This window comes from Rhinopithecus roxellana, chromosome 6 (genome assembly GCF_007565055.1).
Source record: "Rhinopithecus roxellana isolate Shanxi Qingling chromosome 6, ASM756505v1, whole genome shotgun sequence".
NCBI classification, from domain to species: Eukaryota; Metazoa; Chordata; class Mammalia; order Primates; family Cercopithecidae; genus Rhinopithecus; species Rhinopithecus roxellana.
The window spans coordinates 114,523,014-114,547,322 of NC_044554.1; the positions used below are offsets into that span (position 1 = coordinate 114,523,014).

The following is a 24,309-nucleotide window of genomic DNA, read 5'->3' on the forward strand; positions in this document are numbered from 1 at the left end:
TACTAAAAAATACAAAAAAAACTAGCCGGGCGTGGTGGCGGGCGCCTGTAATCCCAGCTACTCGGGAGGCTGAGGCAGGAGAATGGCGTAAACCCGGAAGGCGGAGCTTGCAGTGAGCTGAGATCCGGCCACTGCACTCCAGCCTGGGCGACAGAGCGAGACTCTGCCTCAAAAAACAAAAAAAAAAGTCTGCCTTTGTGCATTAAATAACGTGCTACCAACCAAACAAGCACATAAGAGCCTGCAAATGATGAAAACCTGTGTCCCTGGCAGACGAGGTCATCACTGAGGCTGCAGGGAGAGCCATGGGCACCCAGCAAAGTGTGGGAAGGCTGCACTGCCACTGAGAGCAGATGCACATAAGCCTTTAATACATGTGCGAGCAAAACGCCAGAGGCTCCATCCATCTCTACTAACCAGCACCTTAGTGCAGCAATTTAAGGAACTAACATTAGTGTATGTGTGTACAATTTTCATGTAAAGTCTCATACTTAGAGCTCTATTTTTACAGAGAATGTACATAAAGCTATGTAAATAGCAAATCTAAGAAGTATCTTGGAAAATCAGTAAAAATTAATACAAATGTTATAATCTGAAAACGTATAATTGTAAAATAATTTATTTAAGTATCGCAGAACCAATGAATACGAATCTGCAAAGTTTCCCCAAGAAACTCTGAAACCACAGTGCCTAATGCACTTTAAAATCGATACTAAAGGAGAGAGAAGGACTGCTTGATTTGATACAGTCACCGCTGCGTCCCCATCCAGTCAGAAACAAAACTGTAGCTCCAGAATTGACCTGATGACGGGCATCTGCAGCTCTGCCTTCCAGGGTCTATCTCCTTTCACTGGTGCGCAGGAACTGCAGTAAAATGAAGACCCCCAGAGAGACTGTCCTCACCAGCACTCAGAACGTCTGGCCTCCGTATTCTGGCATCCATTTCTGGAGTCTCATATAAAGCAGCCTCCAACCTAGGTCCAGTGGAAGCACCTACATTTGGAGTCAGTCTCTCAAGAGGCAGAGCTTGGGCATGTGCCCTGGAAGAGGCTCGAGGAACTGTGATTATGCAGCAGCCCAAGGCTTTAACAATCTGCATTTGTTCTCGAGGCTGAGTCCAGAGGTTCGAAGCCGTCCTTCCACCCCATACACATTCTTTGTTTCAACAGCAGTGACGATGCCTCCAGGAAGTGTAGTGTACTCTGGGCTTACAAATCCAAAACTGGCTTAAGTCCTCGGATGGAGAGAAACTTCCAAATGAACAAAAAGTTGAGCTAAACATTGAAAAGTTGATTACTTAAAATTTTTCAGACATTTTACAAGTATCTAGGAACTCTCTGGATGTGCCCTGAAAGTGGTGTAAGTGAAAAGTGACATTACCCTACTCCTGAGTTTCTTTCCGTTCTTCCCTTGACTTAGTCTGCTCAAAGTACAGATTCCAAGTTTCACTAAAAATGAAACCTTGCTATTAATACTTCAATAGGCATAACAATGAAATTGGAAAAGAGCTGAATTTTATTAACTTTTTAGGTAAGTCGATTTTATGCTGAGAAATTCACCAGTACCATACTGGTGGTATTTACTGAAGGTTGTTGAGAATCACAAAATGAATGCTCTTTTATTTTAAAACCAAGCTGCATTTTAGAAAGATGTGAAGCACAGAAGGAAATGCAGAGGTATAAATAAGGGCGAAGTATACTCAACGAAGGTTATAAATATACGGATTAAAGTTTCTCATTATTTTGGTTTAACTGGAAATTTCTGACGTCAAATAGACACAGCCTGTTTTTCATAAATTTCTCCCAGAAAACCTTTAAATTTAACAATTTGAAAAAATGTTTTACTTTCGTCTGAACACAGACAATCTATTTTCATACACATAGTGCATGTGAACATATTTATATAATAGACTGCATAACTACGAATTGTGTGCAAATGGACCCATCTCGTATTTTTGCATGCACAGTTTCCGGTATTCTATCCTAGTGGATGGTTAACACAGAGTACAATTTCATAGATTTTATTCAGTAGACTTAAAGCCAAGAAACCATCCCAGTAATTATTTACAATTGAATAACTGAATGATTATCAGATCATGTTATACTGCAAAACTGTTCTGACACTATGAATGGTGATGCTATGAACTTTGGATGTTAAACTGGTAAAAGTTGGAGGCTTCAAATGGCATATGCAAAAGTAACCAAAGCCCAAGGACTATGAGGAAAGAAGGAGTTTCCACCACTCAGCATTTATAGTTTTCATAAGCATTACAGAAGCACGGGGAATTAAGTGATCTTTGAAAAAAATGCTTTAAAAAAGTGTGTATGTATATAGCCTATAAGGCAAAAATCCAAGTTACAAGTGTATTAAACACTGGCAACTATGTTATCAGAGGTAATACTGAATTATATACATAAACCGGCATTAAACTGTGATTACATGATACTTCCTACCATAGCTTATTAGACTGTACAACAGAAGATATTCCTGTGGCTCTCTAAGGCTCCAGGTTTAAAAGAATTTAGTATTTTCCTCTTGGCTCAAAGTCTAATCAGTATCATTCTGTAACATAAATCAGAAACTATGCTTTTTGCTTTCAGGGAAATAAGAAACGTAACTGCAACCATTACAGCTCCAACACACACTGCAATAATGATATCTACAAACAGTTCCTACTGCATTTGAAAAATGCATTTTCTGAAGAAGCTTCACTTAGTACCAAGGATGCATTTCAGGTCGGCTTCTACATTCTGAATAAAGTATATAATGGGATTTAAGTAAATCTTTAGAAGTCCCAGAGTTTGCCTTTTCTAACATTTTCGTATCAGGTGAAAACAATTTTTTCATATGGATGATTGTATTTACCGATATGAGAAAATGTCTACAGAAGAACACGCTGTTCTATACGTCTCTAAGGAATCTGCATTTAACTGGAAACTACAGGGTCTATCAGAAAGTTAAATTTAAAAAAAGATCAGCCATAGCCAAGTTCTTCATAGACTATGAAAAAAAATGGCACTGATAGGTCTAAGTTCTGAAGAGGAGCCAAGGCTGAAATGGAAATGCTTCTACATGGGACAGGAATGTCATGAGTCTGGAGTTCTCAGGTCTCTTGGTTGTAGAAGATGCCGTCTGTGCATCTCACAGTGCTTTCTGATGCCCATTTACAGAAGGCTTGGCTGTTTCTGAATCCCTTGAAGTATTTGATAAATGAAGTTTATGAAGCCCTGCAAAAAAATTAAGAAAATGGTGAGAAATGATATATTGTTGAGTGGCTGGGAAAGGGTTAGGGTAGGGAGAAGAGATTTACAAAGCTAAGTTTTACTTGGAAAGCTGTGAGGTGCTGGCCAGATCCCCCTGAGGAATGAAAGATTTCTTTTCCTTACTGGCAACTTCCCTTTGGGGACGGCCTCAGCTGAAGACAGCTGCAGGGAGGGAAGTCCTGCCCCTTCCAGGATAGCACGTGAGGGTCCTAAGAGCCTGCCCGCTTCTCCTCAGTTCAGTGGAGCGCTGAAGGATCACCGAAGTCACAACATCCCCGAGGGCCAGCGGAGGCTTCTAGTGTGACTGCATCATGACACAATTCCTCTCTCTGCACAGCCCCTTCCTCTTCCGTTTCCCCAACCCGGCTAATAAACCTCTTCCTGGCAAGCGGATTCCCATCCAAAGTGTGCTTCTCAGGGAACCTAACCCGAGACAGATAGGTTCTCACTTTCATTTTAAAATACACGCACACAGGCTGGGCATGGTGGCTCACGTCTGTCATCCCAGGACTTCAGGAGGCTGAGGTGGAAGGATCGTTTGAGCTGAGGAGTTTGAGGCAGGCCTGGGCAACACTGTGAAACCCCATCTTCATGAAAAATACAAAAATTAGCTGGTTGCAGTGGCTCATGCCTATAACCCCAGCACTGTGGAAGGCTGAGACGGGAGAACCGCTTGAGCTCAGCAGGTTGTGGCTGCAGTGAGATGTGATCACACCATTGCACTCCAGCCTGGGTGACACAGTGAGACCCTGTCTCAAAACAATTTCAAATAAAGTAAAATAACACACACACACACATAAGCAGGAAAGTGTAGGGAAAGCCACACCAAAATATTAATATGTAATTAAAAAGAAAAGAATGGAAACCATTACCAAAAAAGAAAGAAATGACGAAAGAATAAATTGAACATAAATAACATCTCACTACCCAAAGGTATTTCACAGAATACAGAATGATCACTATCTTTTAAAGTTACATTTATTTCTCTCTGTGTCATATAACAATTATTTACGTGATACACCTGACACCAACACCGCACAGACCAACGCTGCACAGACCAACGCTGCACAGACCAACACTGCACAGACCAACACTGCACAGACCAACGCTGCACAGACCAACGCTGCACAGACCAACACTGCACAGACCAACACTGCACTCTCACAAGGAGAAGAAAACGTAAGAGCTTCTGTGGCACTGGAGCTTCAAGCCCTTCAATAAAAATGAAAGACAATGACATACAGGAACACAGTCAGGTGTTGCTGAACAACAGGAATACACTGAGAAATGGGTGGTCAACTGGTCACTGTGATACCATCACAGAGTATATCTACATACACCCAGAGGGCACAGCCCACAACATACCTAGGCTGTAGGGTATGGCCTATTGCTCCTAAGTTACACATCAGACAGCATGTTACTGTACTGAGTACTGCAGGCAACTCTGGCACAATGGTAAATATTTGTGCATCTAAAAATATCTAAACCTAGACAAGTGACACATTGTGCCAGGACATTACAACAGCTACCAGATCACTAGGTGACAGAAACTGCTCAGCTCTACTGTCATCTCCATGGTCTCTGTCACACAGGCAAGTGGTCCGTTACTGACCAAACGATCATTATGTGGCCTATGACCATACACAGCAGCACCTCCACACAACAGATGCTGAGAAAATACTTATCATGAAGCTCAGACCTTTCTGGCATCTCAGCAACTTACTTGGAAAAGACTTTTCTCCCTAAAATTTCACATGGTAACTGGCCTATTAGGCAGTTTCACATCACTCATAAACTAATATCGCACTCCAAAATCTTTGTCACCTGCATATCTTAATGAAAGAAAAGGTAAAACTGAGCCTCTCTACGTCTGAATGGGAAGGAAAAAAAGAAATCAATCCAAGACAAAAAATGGTCTGGTCCCAGGAATGACAATAGGAACCCACAGCTGTTGGAGTTGAGGAAGTGTGCTAAAATAAACCTTGTTAAAGAATGGACTGAGTGAAGACAGATGATCGATGCGGTATCCACTGACTAAGCTGAAATGAAGTCCCCCTTTTAGGATAGATTATTGGAGTTTACATCTAAAACTTGGGTGTCACATAGGTTATGCATTCTGAGAAACTCTGATGTCTCTCTTCTGCAGACAACTCCAGAAAACATCTCATCCATTAACACCATCACCACAGCTAAATTTCTAGTGTTTATACTATGTGCTAGATATTCTCTGAGATGGATACTATTATTATCAATGGGTGGAGTAGCAGAGGGGGAAAAAAACTCTACAAAAAAAGAAAGAAAAAAAAAGAAAGGGGCTAGCTACTTCACAATCAAATTACCAGTCTCAGTGAAATCCTTGTTAAGATCTCAGATCATTCAAACATTACATATACTTAGTAAGACTCTTTTTCTATGTATAAATTGCCCCTTAGAGCACCCCAAAGAATACTGAAAAACATTTGGGAAGAAAAGTAAATGTATCTGTTAGGTAGTTTTATACAACTCTTGTTCATTCTACTCTCTCCTATGGTCGGTGAACTGACATGCATATAAGGCCTTTTATATCAGGTTGTTATGTTTTATTACTTTAATAAAGGCTTTCTTAGCAAAATGTCCAGAATACCTAATTCAAAAGCTAAACTTACAGCAGTCCATTTGCAACCATCTCATTTAGTGAATGGAAAGTGGAAATTTATCTGAGACCATGGCTAACTAATCTTGCTGATATTGTAACAGGCTTAAAAATTAAGTTTTAATGCTAGACATCCAATAAAAAGGACTGTTTGATTCCCACTTCAAGTTGGGCCAGCTTTATTAAACCTAAGCATTAAAAGGTATAAATTATCTGGCGCATCAGCTGAGATGAGCTGTGACTTTCTCCTGTCAGGCCAGCATTTGATGAGCCGTCCCCTCCCAGGGCATATGCAAAGTGAAATACACATGGCCAGCTCATCTGAAATCTTCTGTGCCTCCCAAAGGTCACCCTCTCAAACATCAAGGTTGGAAAGGCCTGGTGATGTGAGAAGCTTTATTGCTGCTCATATAGTTTAAGTTATCTAAAAACTGGACCTTAATGAATCCATCAATATGTGGCCTTTTGCAATAGCTAAAAGCCCCAATATGGAGTCATACGCATTCGAATGATGTCAATTCAGGTAAATGAGCTAATGTCAGGAGTTTTAATAATTTTCTACAAGAAGTCACTGCCTTTCCCTTCTTCTGTCATAAAATTACAACCCCGCCCCCCAAACCAAGATCATTTACTTTGTCCTGGCATTCTTAAAGTAAAAAACTTGACATATGTTTAGCACTAATGTGGAAATAAGCATAAAAAATACATGCATAGGTTATGTTTGTACCCTTTAGCTAAACCTACCAGTTTTAACACCATTACAATACATGTGACTCTTGGAATACATAACAGTAAATCCCCTCTCTTCTATGATATCAATGCCAAGAATGCTAACATTTGCACCTTGAATTTATTATTTGGCTTACTGAAGAGACTTATGGGTTAGCCTAATACTTATAAAATCCAAGCCTCAAAAAAGCTTTAACTAAAAGGTATTATTACCAAGGAATAAGCTTTTAACACCATATCATCCTCACCACCACCATGACCACCATCGTCATAATAAAGGGGTAATATTTCCTGAGTTCTTATGATGTGCCAGGCACTATGCTAAGGATCTTATGAGAATTATTTCAGTTGATCTTCACAAAAACCCTAAAAGGAAGACGATACTATCACTATATTACAGATAAGGAAGCTAAGGCTTAATGAAGTAATTTTGCACAAAGTAGTATATCAATAACTTGACCTCTAAGGTTTTACAAATCTAGGAAACTAAATAGCTGAAAATGTAATATTAACTCAAATGTCGAAATTATTATTTAGTAGAAAGAGGAAGAAATACCCATAAACCTCAGGATTACCTAGGGCCTTGAAAAGCTCTTCTCGAACTGCAGAGGTGAATTTTCGGACCAGACACAATGTTGTCACAATAGCAAAAAGCAAATTGTAGGATAATACAATATAGAAATTTCCCAGCCAATTAAACCTTCCAAAGTCGCCAAGTAGATCAAATCTAGTGATTCCTGTTAAAAATAAATAAAATAGCCCTTAATGAAATCAGGTTAAGACAGTGCTAAAAGTAAAGTACAAGTTAGACAGAATTCTATGGACTTTCTCTCTTTTTTTTTGGAGACGGAGTCTTGCTCTGTCGCCCAGGCTGGAGTGCAGTGGCCGGATCTCAGCTCACTGCAAGCTCTGCCTCCCGGGTTTGCGCCATTCTCCTGCCTCAGCCTCCCGAGTAGCTGGGACTACAGGCGCCGCCACCTCGCCCGGCTAGTTTTTTTTTGTATTTTTTAGTAGAGACGGGGTTTCACCATGTTAGCCAGGATGGTCTCGATCTCCTGACCTCGTGATCTGCCCGTCTCGGCCTCCCAAAGTGCTGGGATTACAGGCTTGAGCCACCGCGCCCGGCCCGACTTTCTCTCTTCCGTTACGTGAGATGCTGTAATGAATAAATCCTAGTTTAAAATACGTATCTATCATCTAGTGGGACAGCCTCAAGCCAGCCCTAACCTGCTTCACATACACGCCACAGTCACTTGCAAGTGATGAGTAATGAGGTCAGAATGAATGCCCTTTGACGTCCGATGGAAGTCACGCTTACATTAAAACTCAAGCTCTCCTGTAATCCCAGCACTTTCGGAGGCCGAGGCGGGCGGATCACAAGGTCAGGAGATCGAGACCATCCTGGCTAACACCGGTGAAACCCCGTCTCCACTAAAAATACAAAAAACTAGCCGGGCGAGGTGGCGGCGCCTGTAGTCCCAGCTACTCGGGAGGCTGAGGCAGGAGAATGGCGGGAACCCGGAGGCGGAGCTTGCAGTGAGCTGAGATCCGGCCACTGCACTCCAGCCAGGGGGACAGAGCCAGACTCCTTCTCAAAAAAAAAAAAAAAAAAAAATCAAGCTCTCGTGCTGCTTACATGGGTAGGATGGCTCACTGCATACTCTACTGAGACAGGAAGGCTGTAACTGATCACAGGAAGCAAGAGTCACGATGAAAAAGATGCCTGAGACATCCTTAGGCCTCCTCTGCTGCTGCCCTCTGGAGGAACTGCCCCTCCCCTCTCTTTAGTCGGGTCTCTGGGCAAATGCCATCTCCCCAGAGAGGAAATCTCTGACTCCCGTATCTAAAACAGCTGGACCTGCCATGGCCTTCTACACTAATTATGACTCTTCATAGCATACATAATGTTTTTTTCTTTTTGGCTTATTTATTGCCTGTTTTCCCCACTAGAATGCAGGTTCTGTAAGAATAGGAACTTTGTTTCACCCCTATAATCCCAGTGCCCAGAATAATGTCTTATACACACTTAATATGTATTATATAAATGAATAAATAATTTCTTTCCATAAAAAATTGTTAATCTGAGTTTAATGCTTATAGGTTTGTAGGGTAAAAAGGCAAAGCAGGAAATACAGTAGGATGACATAATATATGCATTGAAGTTACTTAAAATCATCTATACACATTTTTAAAAATCTTTTTACTTAAAAATAGTTTAAATAGTCATTCTATTAAATAAGCACATGGCCAGGTCCAGTATTTATTGGAAAAAATACATGAATGGTAGGATTTTTCTGATCACTGATAAATAAATCACATCACTCAGGCGCTGGTCAAGTGACAGATACTGGGAATGTCAACATTCTTCAAGGAAGAAAGGATAGAGCCACTTGGGGGCCATATAAAATTTAAACTACAAAGAATGAGAAGAAATAATAATTGTCTATAAAATTGTATAAACAAAATAATGTACCTCATATTTTAAGGGTGATTTAAGCATTTTTTATGGGTGATTTCAAGAATAACTTTGACTAAACTCAATTTTCCATTATCAGTTGACCTTTGAACTGAACTCTCATCCTCACTCCAATGCAATGGCATCATCTACTACAGATAGCCTCTACAAAAGCAGCTTAGAGAGACAACAGAAAAACCAAATATAAACATTGTCATAAAAATAGGAGATCTCAAAAGTAGCTCCTCCGTAGCCACTTCTACCCAGGACAAATGTGTTTGAAATTGAAAGGCAGTAATATATCAAAATATTTTTTAAAGGTAGACAATTAATGAAAACATACAAAAAAATAGCTTTTTTAAAAAGGTTAATGCAGACACCAGAAGAGTACACAGCATCTGTCACACATGGTTATGAGAAGATGACAACAATCTTGGCTGCAGTTTCTCAGCTATTCATATTAATAAAACTTTACTTTGTTAAAGGGAATACATATCTAATTATAAGTTTTATTTTTCAAATAAAGCACCATTTCACTTAGCCTAGGAAGTGATCTTTAAACAAGATATAGTCCTACCAAAACAAGCTTCAGTGGCTGCAGCCCAGAGATCCCAGATACGTAATTTCCTCATTAGGGCCAAAGACTCCTTTGAGAATCTGGTGAGAGCTAAGAATCTTCTCAAAAGAAAAACCCACAGACACAGACACTCAAATTCTACACAGCACGAAGCTCACTGATGGAGGAAACGGGAGATCCCAGAATCAAATCCTTGCCCAGATGCTCTACAAGAGTCTTAACTGCTCTTGAAATTTTTTTGATCATATACTACCATTAGTAAAAACAAAATTTGACCATCTATACCCCATATATGTGTATTTATTTATAAGCTACATATATACTATTCAATGACATATACAGACAAAACAAAGACTTTTTAAAAAAATCATAACAATAGGCTGGGCGCGGTGGCTCAAGCCTGTAATCCCAGCACTTTGGGAGGCCGAGACGGGCGGATCACGAGGTCAGGAGATCGAGACCATCCTGGCTAACACGGTGAAACCCCGTCTCTACTAAAAATACAAAAAAACTAGCCGGGCGAGGTGGCGGGTGCCTGTAGTCCCAGCTACTCGGGAGGCTGAGGCAGGAGAATGGCGTAAACCCGGGAGGCGGAGCTTGCAGTGAGCTGAGATCTGGCCACTGCACTCCAGTCCGGGTGACAGAGCGAGACTCCGCCTCAAAAAAAAAAAAAAAAAATCATAACAATAAATATAAATACGAATTCTAATAGTTTCTTCACATAGTCCAACGACTTACTTTATGAATGCATGGAAATGCACAAACTCCACTTTGGACACCACTGGTAGATGCTCTGTGGTTGTTAATCCAACCCCCCCAGACATGGCCTGTGTCCTATGTTGTGACAGCACTACCACATAATGAGAAGTCAAGAAGCTGAATGCACCATCATGGTAAGAATGGAAGGTATGTTTTGAAAAACGGGAAAGTGCTTCACTAGAACTTCTTAGTGGATTCAACTTGGTATCTTGAGACTCAGGGTCGAGACTTAATACGGAACATCTAGGCAAACAAGAGCCTCTATCATCAGACGTTTTGGTTTCCAGGCTATTTCAGGTTGACTTCATAAACAGAAACCCAGGAGCCTGTTGCTATAGTGCGCTGAATAACTAGATAAATATTACCTCATAAAAACTAGTTCCAAGACATCATCATGTTGAGTATTTTTAAAAATCTGATAGATTGACTAACAGATCACTCTGACCAACACACAGTTCTTCAATTCTGAAAATTTTCTATAAAGACTGGACCACAAGAAACTTTAAAAAAGAACTTCTCTAAAATTCTGCCTGAGAGGTTTCTGGCATGGCAATAGATTATAAAATGTACTTTTAAAATTAAAAGCGCTGGGCGCGGTGGCTCACGCCTATAATCCTAGCACTTTGGGAGGCCGAGGCGGGCGGATCACGAGGTCAGGTGACCGAGACCATCCTGGCTAACACGGTGAAACCCGTCTCTACTAAAAATACAAAGAAATTAGCCGGGCGAGGTGGCAGGTGCCTGTAGTCCCAGCTACTCAGGAGGCTGAGGCAGGAGAATGGCCTGAACCCAGGAGGCGGAGCTTGTAGTGAGCCAAGATCACACCACTGAACTCCAGCCTGGGCGAAAGAGCGAGACTCCATCTCAAAAAAAAAAAAAAAAAAAAAAAAAAAATCAAAAGCACCAACAATTAAGAAAAAATGACAATACTCACACAAAGCTTTAACAGCAATCATTTGACAAATATAAAAGACTTTAAAACCTCTATTTCTGTAAAAAAGTAAAGGTATTTTAAAAGCAAGCAAATTTTAAAATGTTTTAAAATACTACTATTAGAAAGATTTAATTATCAAATGTTGTTGTTTAACTCTCTTAGTCAAATATCTAAATGCTTATGTCCATTTGGAAGTTTATTCTGTTAAAAGATTAAGTAAAATATACACCAGGCAAGAAGCTTAGTAAGTTAAGCAGTGGCTAAGCATAAGGTCACATTATCTAGATTATCTGTCAATAAAAAAAATTCTTCATGACAAACTGCACATCAACTCCACCCATTAGAATTCAACTGAAAATATTTTATGCATAATTCCTTGAATAACAGTCTTTTTCTATTCATACCTATAAAAGAACATACAGAATAAAATCTCATTTAAGAAAGGCTGGTTTCTCTACCTGCAGTATGAGTCAATAGAATTTATGTTCTTTAGCCCACCTGAGTAAACTTCTACTTTTAGGAAGCCTATTCATCTTCCTAAAGCAGCAAAAAGTAGTTAAGAGAGTTTATAAAGCTTGACACATAAAGAGATTAATCTAACTTTATCAATAAATTATATATGTTAGCATATTACACAAATGGCTGACATAAATATCCATGGTTTTAATGTAAGATTACCAGAAAGAACACGTACATCTTATTTTTTTAAAATGTATAGATTAAATGTTCTTTGCTGAAATATTAGGATTAACATACTTTTTTCCTTCTGAACTCAAACAAAGATTAATTATACTATGTTTTCAAATCTCTTCCTCTAAACGAGATTTTTGAAATATTAGCTAAGACAGTATTGGGAAAAAAAAGTGACAAAGAGTATGAAATAATGAAACCTACAATCATTTTAAAACAGGAATAATTTAAATAGGCTCATTGCCAATTGTTGTATTCATTCAAAAACAAAGTCATCATAAAACGAAAGAGAGGCTCCACTTCTGGGGTGGAATGAAAGATGGTGTGTTGAAGCAAAGGCTTTACCTTTTATTTGTTTTTGTGAGACGGAGTTTTGCGCTTGTTGCCCAGGAGTGCAGTGGCACAATATCAGCTCACTGCAACCAAGCCCTCCTGGGTTCAAGCGATTTTCCTGCCTCAGCCTCCCAAGTAGTTGGGAATACAGGCGCCCACCACCATGCCAGGCTAATTTTTGTATTTTTAGTAGAGATGGGGTTTCACCATGTTGGTCAGGCTGGTCTCAAACTCCTGAACTCAGGTGATCCGCCCACCTGGGCCTCCCAAAGTGCTGGGATTACAGGCATGAGCCACTGTGCCCAGCTGGCTTTACCTTTGACCAGTCTTGCTGTGCAAGTATATTTTCAAGACATTATATCAATTGCAGATATACTTATTGACTTCAGGTTCCAGCCTATATGGAGTAAAAGAGACCAGATTTTCCCTCCCAATTGAATAAACTGAAACACTGAACAAAATATATGAAACAACAGTTTTCAAGACCCTAGACATCAGGAAACCAAGGACAGTGACCACTGAGAGATGAGAAACAAACAAGGTGGGCCCTATGATTGCCACAGTTTACCGTCTAAAGAGACACTGCAATGTAGAGAGAAGAGCTGAGGCAGGCTCCAGCCATCTCCCTAAGATCAAGAGATGAAGCTTGGAGCATGAGGATGACACAGTGGCCAGAGGGCTGTACAATGGAAGAACCCGGCAGAGAACTGACCAGTGTATGCTTGTGGGGAGCAGCTGGTCAAGAAATGAAGCAGGTGACAGAATGAGTAGCAAAGACATTGCAACAGTTATTTTTAACTACATTCCTTATTTCAAAAGCTAGAGGAAAGATAAAACTTGCTAAGTAGACATATTAAAGAAAATAGACTGAAATTGACCTTCCACAAAGGAAAATTACACTGTGGGACATGAAAAGCACACCAGACGGGATGAACAGCAGATTGGACACTGCAGAAGAAGAGATTAGTAAATTGAAAGACACAGCAATAGGAAAACAAAACAAAACAAGGAGCAAAATAAGAAAAGAATGAACAAAGCATCAATGAACCATGAATTCATTTGAAATGTCTTACGTACTTGTGATAGAGTCCCTGAAGGAGAAGAAAGAGAGGATAAGAGAAGATGACCAAATAGGAACAGCTCCAGTCTACAGTTCCCAGTGTGAGCAACGCAGAAGACGGGTGATTTCTGCATTTCCAGCTGAGGTACTGGGTTCATCTCACTGGGGCATGTCAGACAGTGGGTGCAGGACAGTGGGTGCAGACCACTGAGCATGAGCCGAAGAGCAAGAGGTCAGGGGATTCCATTTCCTAGCCAAGGGAAGCTGTGACAGACAGCATAAAGAAAATCAGGTCACTCCCACCCTAATACTGCCCTTTTCCAACAGTCCTAGCAAATGGCACACCAGGAGATTATATCCCGCGCCTGTCTCGGAAGGTCCCATGCCCACAGAGCCTCACTCATTGCTAGTACAGCAGTCTGAGATTGAACTGCAAGGTGGCGGTGAGGCTGGGGAGGGGTGCCCGCCATTGTTGAGGCTTGAGTAGGTAAACAAATCAGCCTGGAAGCTCAAACTGGGTGGAGCCCAATGCAGCTCAAAGAGGCCTGCCTCTGTAGATGCCATCTCTGGGGGCAGGGCACAGCTGAACAAAATGTAACAGAAATTTCTGCAGACTTAAATATCCCTGTTTGACAGCTTTGAAGAGAGTAGTGGTTCTCCCAGCACAGAGTTTGAGATCTGAGAACGAACAGACTGCCTCCTCAAGTGGGTCCCTGACCCCAGAGTAGCCTAACTGGGAGGCACCTCCCAGTAGGGGCCGACTGACACCTCACACGGCCAGGTGTCCCTCTGAGACGAAGCTTCCAGAGGAATGATCAGGCAGCAACATTTGCTGTTCTGCCGTATTCTGTTCTGCAGCCTCTGCTGGTGATACCCAGGCAAAGAGAGTCTGGAGTGGACCTCCAGCAAACTCCAACAGACCTGCAGCTGAGGGTCCTGACTGTTAGAAGGAAACTAACAAACAGAAAGGACATCCACACCAAAACCCCATCTGTACATCACCATCATCAAAGACCAAAGGTAGATAAAACCACGGAGATGGGGAGAAACCAGAGCAGAAAAGCTGAAAATTCTAAAAATCAGAGTGCCTCTTCTCCTACAAAGGAACACGGCTCCTCGCCAGCAATGGAACAAAGCTGGACAGAGAATGACTTTGACGAGTTGAAAGAAGGCTTCAGATAATCAAACCTATCCGAGATAAAGGAGGATGTGCGAACCCATTGCAAAGAAGCAAAAAACCTTGAAAAAAGATTAGACGAATGGCTAACTAGAATAACCAGTGTAGAGAAGTCCTTAAATGACCTGATGGAGCTGAAAACCATGGCACGAGAACTAGTGATGCATGCACAAACTTCAGTAACTGATTCGATCAACTGGAAGAAAGGGCATCAGTGATTGAAGATCAAATGAATGAAATGAAGGGAGAAGAGAAGTTTAGCATAAAAAGAAACGAACAAAGCCTCCAAGAAATACGGGACTATGTGAAAAGACCAAATCAACGTCTGATTGGTGTACCTGAAAGTGACGGAGAGAATGGAACCAAGTTGGAAAACACTCATCAGGATATTATCCAGGAGAACTTCCCCAACCTAGTGAGGGAGGAGAACATTCAAATTCAGGAAATACAGAGAACGCCACAAAGATACTCCTCGAGAAGAGCAACTCCAAGACACATAATTGTCAGATTCACCAAAGCTGAAATGAAGGAAAAAATGTTAAGGGCAGCCAGAGAGAAAGGATGGATTACCCACAAAGAGAAGCCCATCAGACTAACAGCGGATCTCTCGGCAGAAACTCTACAAGCCAGAAGAGAGTGGGGGCCAATATTCAACATTCTTAAAGAAAAGAATTTTCAACCCAGAATTTCATATCCAGCCAAACTAAGCTTCATAAGTGAAGGAGAAATAAAATCCTTTACAGACAAGCAAATGCTGAGAGATTTTGTCACCACCAGGCCTGCCTTACAAGAGCTCCTGAAGGAAGCACTAAACATGGAAAGGAACAACCAGTACCAGCCATTGCAAAAACATGCCAAATTGTAAAGACCATCGATGCTAGGAAGAAACTGCATCAACTAAAGAGCAAAATAACCAGCTAACATCATAACGACAGGATCAAATTCATGCATAACAATATTAACCTTAAATGTAAATGGGCCAAATGCTCCAATTAAAAGACAAAGACAGGCAAATTCGATAAAGAGTCAAGACCCATCAGTGTGCTGTATTCAGGAGACCCATCTCACATGCAGAGACACACATAGGCTCAAAATAAAGGGATAGAGGAAGATCTACCAAGCAAATGGAAAACAAAAAAAGCAGGGGTTGCAATCCTAGTCTCTGATAAAACAGACTTTAAATCAACAAAGATCAAAAGAGACAAAGAAGGCCATTACATAATGGTAAAGGGATCAATTCAACAGGAAGAGCTAAGTATCCTAAATATATACGCACCCAATACAGGAGCACCCAGATTCATTAAAGCAAGTCCTCAGAGACCTACAAAGAGACTTAGACTACCATAAAATAATAATGGGAGACTTTAACACCCCACTGTCAACATTAGATAGATCCACAAGACAGAGAGTTAACAAAGATATCCAGGAATTGAACTCAGCTCTGCACCAAGTGGATCTAATAGACATCTACGGAACTCTCCACCCCAAATCAACAGAATATACATTCTTCTCAGCACCACATCACACTTATTCCAAAACTGACCACATAATTGGAAGTAAAGCACTCCTCAGCACATGTAAAAGAACGGAAACTATAACAAACTGTCTCTCAGACCACAGTGCAATCAAACTAGAACTCAGGATTAAGAAACTCAATCAAAACCGCTCAACTACATGGAAACTGAACAACCTGCTCCTGAATGACTACTGGGTACATAACAAAATGAAGGCAGAAATAAAGATGTTCTTTGAAACCAATGAGAACAAAGATACAACATACCAGAATCTCTGGGACACATTTAAAGCAGTGTGTAGAGGGAAATTTATAGCAGTAAATGCCCACAAGAGAAAGCAGGAAAGATCTAAAATTGAAACCCTAACATCACAATTAAAAGAACTAGAGAAACAAAAGCGAACACATTCAAAAGCTAGCAGAAGGCAATAAATAACTAAGATCAGAGCAGAAATGAAGGAGAGAGAGACACAAAAAACCCTTCAAAAAATCAGTGAATCCAGAAGCTAATTTTTTGAAAAGATCAACAAACTTGATAGACCTCTAGCAAGACTACTAAAGAAGAAAAGAGAGAAGAATCAAATAGATGCAATAAAAAATGATAAAGGGGATATCACCACCGATCCCACAGAAATACAAACTACCATCAGAGAATACTATAAACACCTCTATGCAAATAAACTGGAAAATCTAGAAGAAATGGATAATTTCCTGGACACTTACACTCTCCCAAGACTAAACCAGGAAGACGTTGAATCCCTGAATAGACCAATACAGGTTCTGAAATTGAGGCAATAATTAATGGCCTACCAACCAAAAAAAGTCCAGGACCAGATGGATTCACAGCCGAATTCTATCAGAGGTACAAGGAGGAGCTGGTACCATTCCTTCTGAAACTATTCCAATCAATAGAAAAAGAGGGAAACCTCCCTAACTCATTTTATGAGGCCAGCATCATCCTGATACCAAAGCTTGGCAGAGACACAACAAAAAAAGAGAATTTTAGACTAAAACCCTGATTAACATCGATGAAAAAATCCTCAATAAAATACTAGCAAACCAAATTCAGCAGCACATCAAAAAGCTTATCCACCATGATCAAGTGGGCTTCATCCTTGGGATGCAAGGCTGGTTCAACACACACAAATCAATAAACGTAATCCATCATTTAAACAGAACCAAAGACAAAAAAACACAGATTATCTCAATAGATGCAGAAAAGGCCTTCAACAAAACTCAACAGCCCTTCATGATAAAAACTCTCAATAAATTAGGCATTGATGGGACATATCTCAAAATAAAAAGGGCTATTTATGACAAACCCACAGCCAATATCATAGTGAACAGGCAAAAACTGGAAGCATTCCCTTTGAAAACTGGCACAAGACAGGGATGCCCTCTCTCACCACTCCTATTCAACATAGTGTTGGAAGTTCTGGCTAGGGCAATCAGGCAGGAGAAAGAAATAAAGGGTATTCAATTAGTAGAAGAAGAAGTCAAATTGTCCCTGTTTGCAGATGACATGATTGTATATTTAGAAAACCCCATTGTCTCAGCCCAAAATCTCCTTAAGCTGATAAGCAACTTCAGCAAAGTCTCAGGATACAAAATCAATGTGCAAAAATCACAAGCATTCCTATACACCAATAACAGACAAACAGAGAGTCAAATCATGAGTGAACTCCCATTGACAATTGCTTCAAAGAGAATAAAATACCTAGGAATTCAACTTACAAGAGATGTGAAGGACCTCTTCAAGGAGAACTACAAACCACTGCTCAACGAAATAAAAGAGGACACAAACAAATGGAAGAACATTCCATGCTCATGGATAGGAAGAATCAATATTGTGAAAATGGCCACACTGCCCAAGGTAATTTATAGATTCAATGCCATCCCCATTAAGTTACCAATGACGTTCTTCACAGAATTGGAAAAAAACTACTTTAAAGTTCATATGGAACCAAAAAGGACCCCGCATTGCCAAGACAATCCTAACCCAAAAGAACAAAGCTGGAGGTATCATGCTACCTGACTTCAAACTATACTACAAGGCTACAGTAACCAAAACAGCATGGTACTGGTACCAAAACAGAGACATAGACCAATGGAACAGAACAGAAATAATATCACACATCTACAACCATCTGATCTTTGACAAACCTGAAAAAACAAGAAACAGGGAAAGGATTCCCTATTTAATAAATGGTGCTGGGAAAACTGGCTAGCTATGTAGAAAGCTAAAACTGGGTCCCTTTCTTACACTTTACACAAAAATTAATTCAAGATGGATGAAAGACTTACATGTTAGACCTAAAACCATAAAAACCCTAGAAGAAAACTTAGGCAATACCATTCAGGACATAGGCATGGGCAAGGACTTCATGACTAAAACACCAAAAGCAATGGCAACAAGAGCCAAAATTGACAAATGGGATCTAATTAAACTAAAGAGCTAAGACACAGCAAAAGAAACTACCATCAGAGTGCACAGGCAACTTACAGAATGGGAGAAAATTTTTGCAATCTACCCTTCTGACAAAGGGCTAATATCCAGAATCTAAAAATAACTTAAACAAATTGGCAAGGAAAAAATCAAACAACCCCATCAAAAAGTGGGCAAAGGATATGAACAGACACTTCTCAAAAGAAGACATTCATACAGCCAACAGACACATGAAAAAATGCTCATCATCACTAGCCATCAGAGAAATGCAAATCAAAACCACAATGAGATACTATCTCACAGCAGTTAGAATGGCAATCATTAAAAAGTCAGGAAACAACAGGCGCTGGAGAGGATGTGGAGAAATAGGAACACTTTTACACTGTTGGTGGGACTGTAAACTAGTTCAACCATTGTGGAAGACTGTGGCGATTCCTCAAGGATCTAGAACTAGAAATACCATTTGACCCAGCCATCCCATTACTGGTGATATATCCAAAGGATTGTAAATCATGCTGCTATAAAGATACACATGCACACGTATGTTTATTGAGGCACTATTCACAATAGCAAAGACTTGGAACCAACCCAAATGTCCATCAATGATAGGCTGGATTAAGAAAATGTGGCACATATACACCATGGAATACTATGCAGCCATAAAAATAGGATGAGTTCATGTCCTTTGTAGGGACATGGATGAAGCTGGAAACCATCATTCTCAGCAAACTATCGCAAGAACACAAAACCAAACACCGCACGTTCTCACTCATAGGTGGGGATTGAACAATGAGATCACTTGGACACAGGAAGGGGAACATCACACACTGGGGCCTGTTGTGGGGTCGGGGGAGGGGGGAGGGATAGCATTAGGAGATATATCTAATGTAAATGACGAGTTAATGGGTGCAGCACACCAACATGGCACATGTATACATATGTAACAAACCTGCACATTATGCACATGTACCCTAGAACTTAAAGTATAATAATAAAATAAATAAATATATAAAAGAGAGGATAAGAAAAAAAACTATTTGAAAAAATAGTGGCTGAAAATCTTTCAAATATTATGAAAATTAATCAAATTAGTATAATAAACTCAAAGAACAAGAAGTCTACCAAAGCACATAATAATCAAACTGCTTAAAAGAAAAATTTTAGAAGCTGCCAAAAGAAAAGATCACATAAAATATAAGAACAAAAACAATGATCACAGAAGATTTATTGTCAAAAATTATGCAAATCAGATCATGGAGCAACATTTTTAAAGTACTAGAGGCAGGCCAGGCATAGTGGCTCACACATGGAATCCCAGCACTTAGGGAGGCAAAGGCAGGTGGATCACTTGAGGCCAGGAGTTCAAGACCAGCCTGGCCAACATGGTGAAACTCTGTCTCTACTAAAAATACAAAAAAATTTCCAGGTGTGGGGGCGTACACCTGTAATTCCAGCTACTTCAGTGGCTAAGGCAGGAGACTCACTTGAACCTGGGAGGCAGAGGCTGCAGTGAGCCAAGATTGTGCCACTGTATTCCAGCCTGTGCAAGACATCGAGACTCTAAATAAATAAATAAAGTACTGGAGGCAAAAAATAAAGTAGTCAATCTAAACTTCCATATCCAACAAAAATATCTTTCAAAACCAAGGCAAAATAGACATTTCACAAATACAAAAACTGAAAAAAGCTCATTATCAATAGGCATACATTATGAGAAACATTACAAGAAGTCCTTCAGGCAGAAGGAAAATGTTATCAGAAAGAAATCTAGATCTATCAAAGAAAGAGCAACAGAAATGATCACTATGTGGGTAACTATAAAATACTTTTTTTCATTTTTAAAATCTCTTTAACACATCATTGCTTAAAGCAAAACCAACTAATACATTTTGGGGTTTATAACACATTTGGAAATAAAACTGATGACAATATTAGCACAGGAATGTCATCAGCAAAATGGCACAGTAGGAGATTTCAGCCGTTACTCACCTATAAAAACAACAATTAGATATCCATGAATGAAAACAGTCCGGGAGAGTTCAAAAATCCAAGTAAGAAGGTGCAAAACAGAGTCGAGTAAAAAATTAAAGAACCACAGCATAGAAATTACAGGAAGAACACTTCCATATGACCTGCATCAGCCCATACCCCAGGCCAACATGGTTTGGCAATGACAGGAAACTCCTCAGTCCAAGAATTCTCCTCATGAAAGAAAAGGAGAGCAACCAGCTTCCTCGGTCTTTTGAAGCACTGCCTGAAGGACCCGCTTCAGTTTAACCACCCTTAACTCTGGAAAGACTGACATAGCCAAGACATGTGGAACGAACTAGAAACAAAGAAGAGCAGAGGCTATCAATATCAGCTAAGCGGTGGTGCCATCAGTCACTAGCACCCTGCATGAAGACTCAGGTGGATTTTGCCACTAAGGAAACCAATGGCCATCACAGCCACTACAAATGCCCTGTAGCTTTTACCCCCAAGGGTCTCACAATTTTTGCCTATGTGGAGCCACCTGCTTAAGCCACTGTTGCCTCTGCACTGCTAGCCCTACTCCCAAGACCTAGCACGGTGAGTACACATGCCCACAGGATCCCACCACTGGCCCTGATTCCCACTGCTGCACACCTGTTGCTGGTGGGACCTAGTCCCTAAAGCTGGCCTCTGATATTGCACGCTTACTTACTTTGCTGACCCTAGCCTCAGCCTACCCAAGCATGTTTACTGCTGAACCAAGAGGCAGCGTGAGGTTCCCAACAGCCCTTGCAGCCCTTCAGTGTGCTCCAACAGGCTACCCAAGTCAGTAACCCCACACCTCCACTCCTGCGGGTGAAGATCTTTCCTTAAGACAGTCCATAAGGTCAGAAGAGGTGACTGCTGGGATGTCAACAAAAGGATGTGTGCAACTTGAAAAACCAGGAAACATGACACCACAAAAGGAACACAATACACTTTCAGTAAAAACCCTAAAGAAATAGAGCTCCACATACTGCCTGGCAAAGAATTCAAAATAATCATTCTGCACACATTCAGTAAGATACAAAAGAACACATATAAACCATTTTTTTAAATCAGAAAAAAATTGAAGAACAAAATGAGTAGCTCAACAAAGAAATAAAAACAAAGAATCCAAAGAAATTCTGGAGCTAAATAATACAATGACTGAACTAAAAATTCAACAGACTGCTTCAACAGCAGACATGATCAAGCAAAAGAAAGATTCCTCAGACTTGAAGACAGGTCATTTGAAATTATCCAGTTAGAGAAGAAAGTAAAAATTAAAAAGAATGAAGAAAGCTTGCAAAACTTATAAAATACTGTACTAGTCCTTTCTTGCATTGCTATATAGAAATACTTGAAACTGTAATTTAGAAAGAAAAGAGGTCTAATTGGCTCATGGTTCCACAGGCTGTACAAGGTAGCATGGCTGGGGAGGCCTCAGGAAACTTTCAATCATGGCAGAGAAGCAGGCACATCTTATATGGCTGGAGCAGGAGGAAGAGAGCAAAGCGGGAGGTACTACATACTCTAAACTACCAGATCTCTTAAGAACTTCTTACTCTTATGAGAACAGCAAGGGGGAAATCCACCCCCATGATCCAGTTACCTCCCACCAGGCCCCTCCTCCAACAATGGACGTTACAATTCAACATGAGATTTTGGTGAGGACACAAATCTAGACCATAGCAAACACCATCAAGCAAACCAATATATGTATTAGAGGTGTCTCAGAAGGAGAAGAGAAAGAGAGAAAGAAAAAGAAAAAACGCTTATTTAAAGAAATAAATGAGGAGTGTCTAATCTTTTGGCTTCCCTGGGCCACAATGGAAGAAGAATTTGTCTTGGGCCCTTGGGTCACATATAAAATACACTAAAACTAATGATAGCTGATGGACTTTAAAAAAAATCACACATAAAAATGATAATGCTTAAAGAAAGTTCATCAGTTTGTGTTGGGCCACATGTGGCCTGCTGGCTGTGGGTTGGACAGGCTTGAAATAAATAAAAACTTCCCAAATCTCAGGAGGGATATAGACATACGAACTCAAGAAGCCGAGAAATTCTCAAATAGGCTGAATATCAAAGAGGTCAACAATGAGACACATTAAAACTAAACTGTAAAAAGTAAAAGATAAAGAGAAGATTTAGAAAACATCAAGAAAAGAGTGATTCATCTCATAAAAGGGGACACATAAGACTATCAGTGGATTTTTCTGCAAAAACTTTACAGGCCAGGAAAGAATGGGATAATGTATTCAGAATACTGAGGAGAAAAGTGACAACCAAGATTACAATACTCTGCAAAGCTCTTTTTTAAAAATGAAAGGGAGATAAAGTCTTTCCCAGACGAAGACTGAGTGACTATCATCATTTGACCCATCTGATAAGAAATGCTGACAGGCATGGAAGGATCACTTGAGCTCAGGAGTTTGAGACCAACCTGGGCAACATGAAAAAACCTTATCTCTATAAAAATTACACAAATTACCCAGGTAGGGTAGTGCACACCTAGGGTCCCAGTTACTTGTCAGAGGGACAGAGATGGGAGGATTACCTGAACCCGGAAGGTCAAGGCTGCAGTGAGCCATGATCATGCCACTGTACTCCAGCCTGGGCAGCAGAGTAAGACCTTGTCTCAAAAAGAAAAAAAAAAAAGAAAGAAAGAAAAAGAAATGCTTATAGGAGTTCTTTATATGGCATCAGAAAAAGACAAGCAGAAATGTGAAAGTACATGAAAACATAAATCTCACCAGTAAAAATAAATACATATTCAAATACAGAATATATAACACTGTAATGGTGATGCATAAATCACCTATAACCCTAATATATAATAAAAATTAAAATACAAAAGTACTAAGAATAACTATAATGACAAAAAATTGCTAACAGGATCACAGCCAAAAAAAAAAAAGAACACTGACTTTAAGAACACAAAGTTGTGGGGACAAAGTGGAAGTGCAGAGTCTGTATATGTAATTAAACACAAGTTTTTATCAAATTAAAACAGATAGTTATAACTGCAAGACTTACACATGTCCCATGATAATCACAAAGGAAAAGCCTTTGGGAGATACAAAAAAGATAAAGAGGAAGGAATCAACCACTAGCAAAAAAAAAAAAAAAAAAAAAAATCATAAATAAGACAGCAAGAGAGGAAGAAAAACAAAACCAAACCATGCAAAACAGACAGAAAACAACAAAATGGCAATAGTAAGTCCTTACCTACTAGTAATGACTTTAAATGTAAATTGATTAAACTCCCAGTCAAAACACATAGAAGAGCTGAATGAACTGAGGGGAAAGGAGCCAGTGATATGCTGTCTACAAGAGACTCGTTTTACATATAAAGACAGACATAGATTGAAGGTGAAGGGATGGAGCCCAGGAGTTCAAAGCTGCAGTGAGCTATCATTCTGCCACTGCACTCCAGCCTGGGTGACAGAGTGAGACCCATCTCTCTAAAAAATAAAAAGAAAAAAAAAGTGAAAGAATGGAAAAAGGTATTCCAAGTAAATGGTAATCAACAGAGAACAGGGGTAGCAATACTTAGACAAAACGGACCAAGAGTCAGAATATGTCATAAGAGAAAAAGGTCATTCATTATATAATGATAAAAGGGTAAAATCAACAGAAAAATAAAAAAAATTATAAATAGATGTATAAACCCAACATCAAGGCACCTAAATGTAAAACAAATACTGACAACTCATAAGAGAGAAATAAATAGTAATACAATAACA

At 39.9% G+C, this 24,309-nt stretch overlaps 1 protein-coding gene across 9 annotated transcripts in view; it reads right to left on the minus strand.

Annotated features, from left to right (window-relative positions):
• Positions 1–601: 601 nt before the first annotated feature.
• LMBR1 (limb development membrane protein 1) overlaps positions 602–24,309 on the minus strand; it is a 218,309-nt gene continuing 194,601 nt past the window's right edge. For 6 of the 9 annotated variants that reach the window (XM_030931963.1, XM_030931971.1, XM_030931969.1 and 3 more), the window contains 2 exons: positions 7,200–7,361; positions 602–3,227 (listed from right to left, as the gene is read on the minus strand). In XM_030931963.1, coding sequence (XP_030787823.1) covers positions 3,142–3,227; positions 7,200–7,361 — 248 coding nt within the window. In that variant the 3' untranslated portion in view covers positions 602–3,141. The remainder of the gene's footprint in view (positions 3,228–7,199; positions 7,362–24,309) is intronic. The other 3 variants (XM_030931967.1, XM_030931964.1, XM_030931972.1) reach the window with 2 other exon arrangements.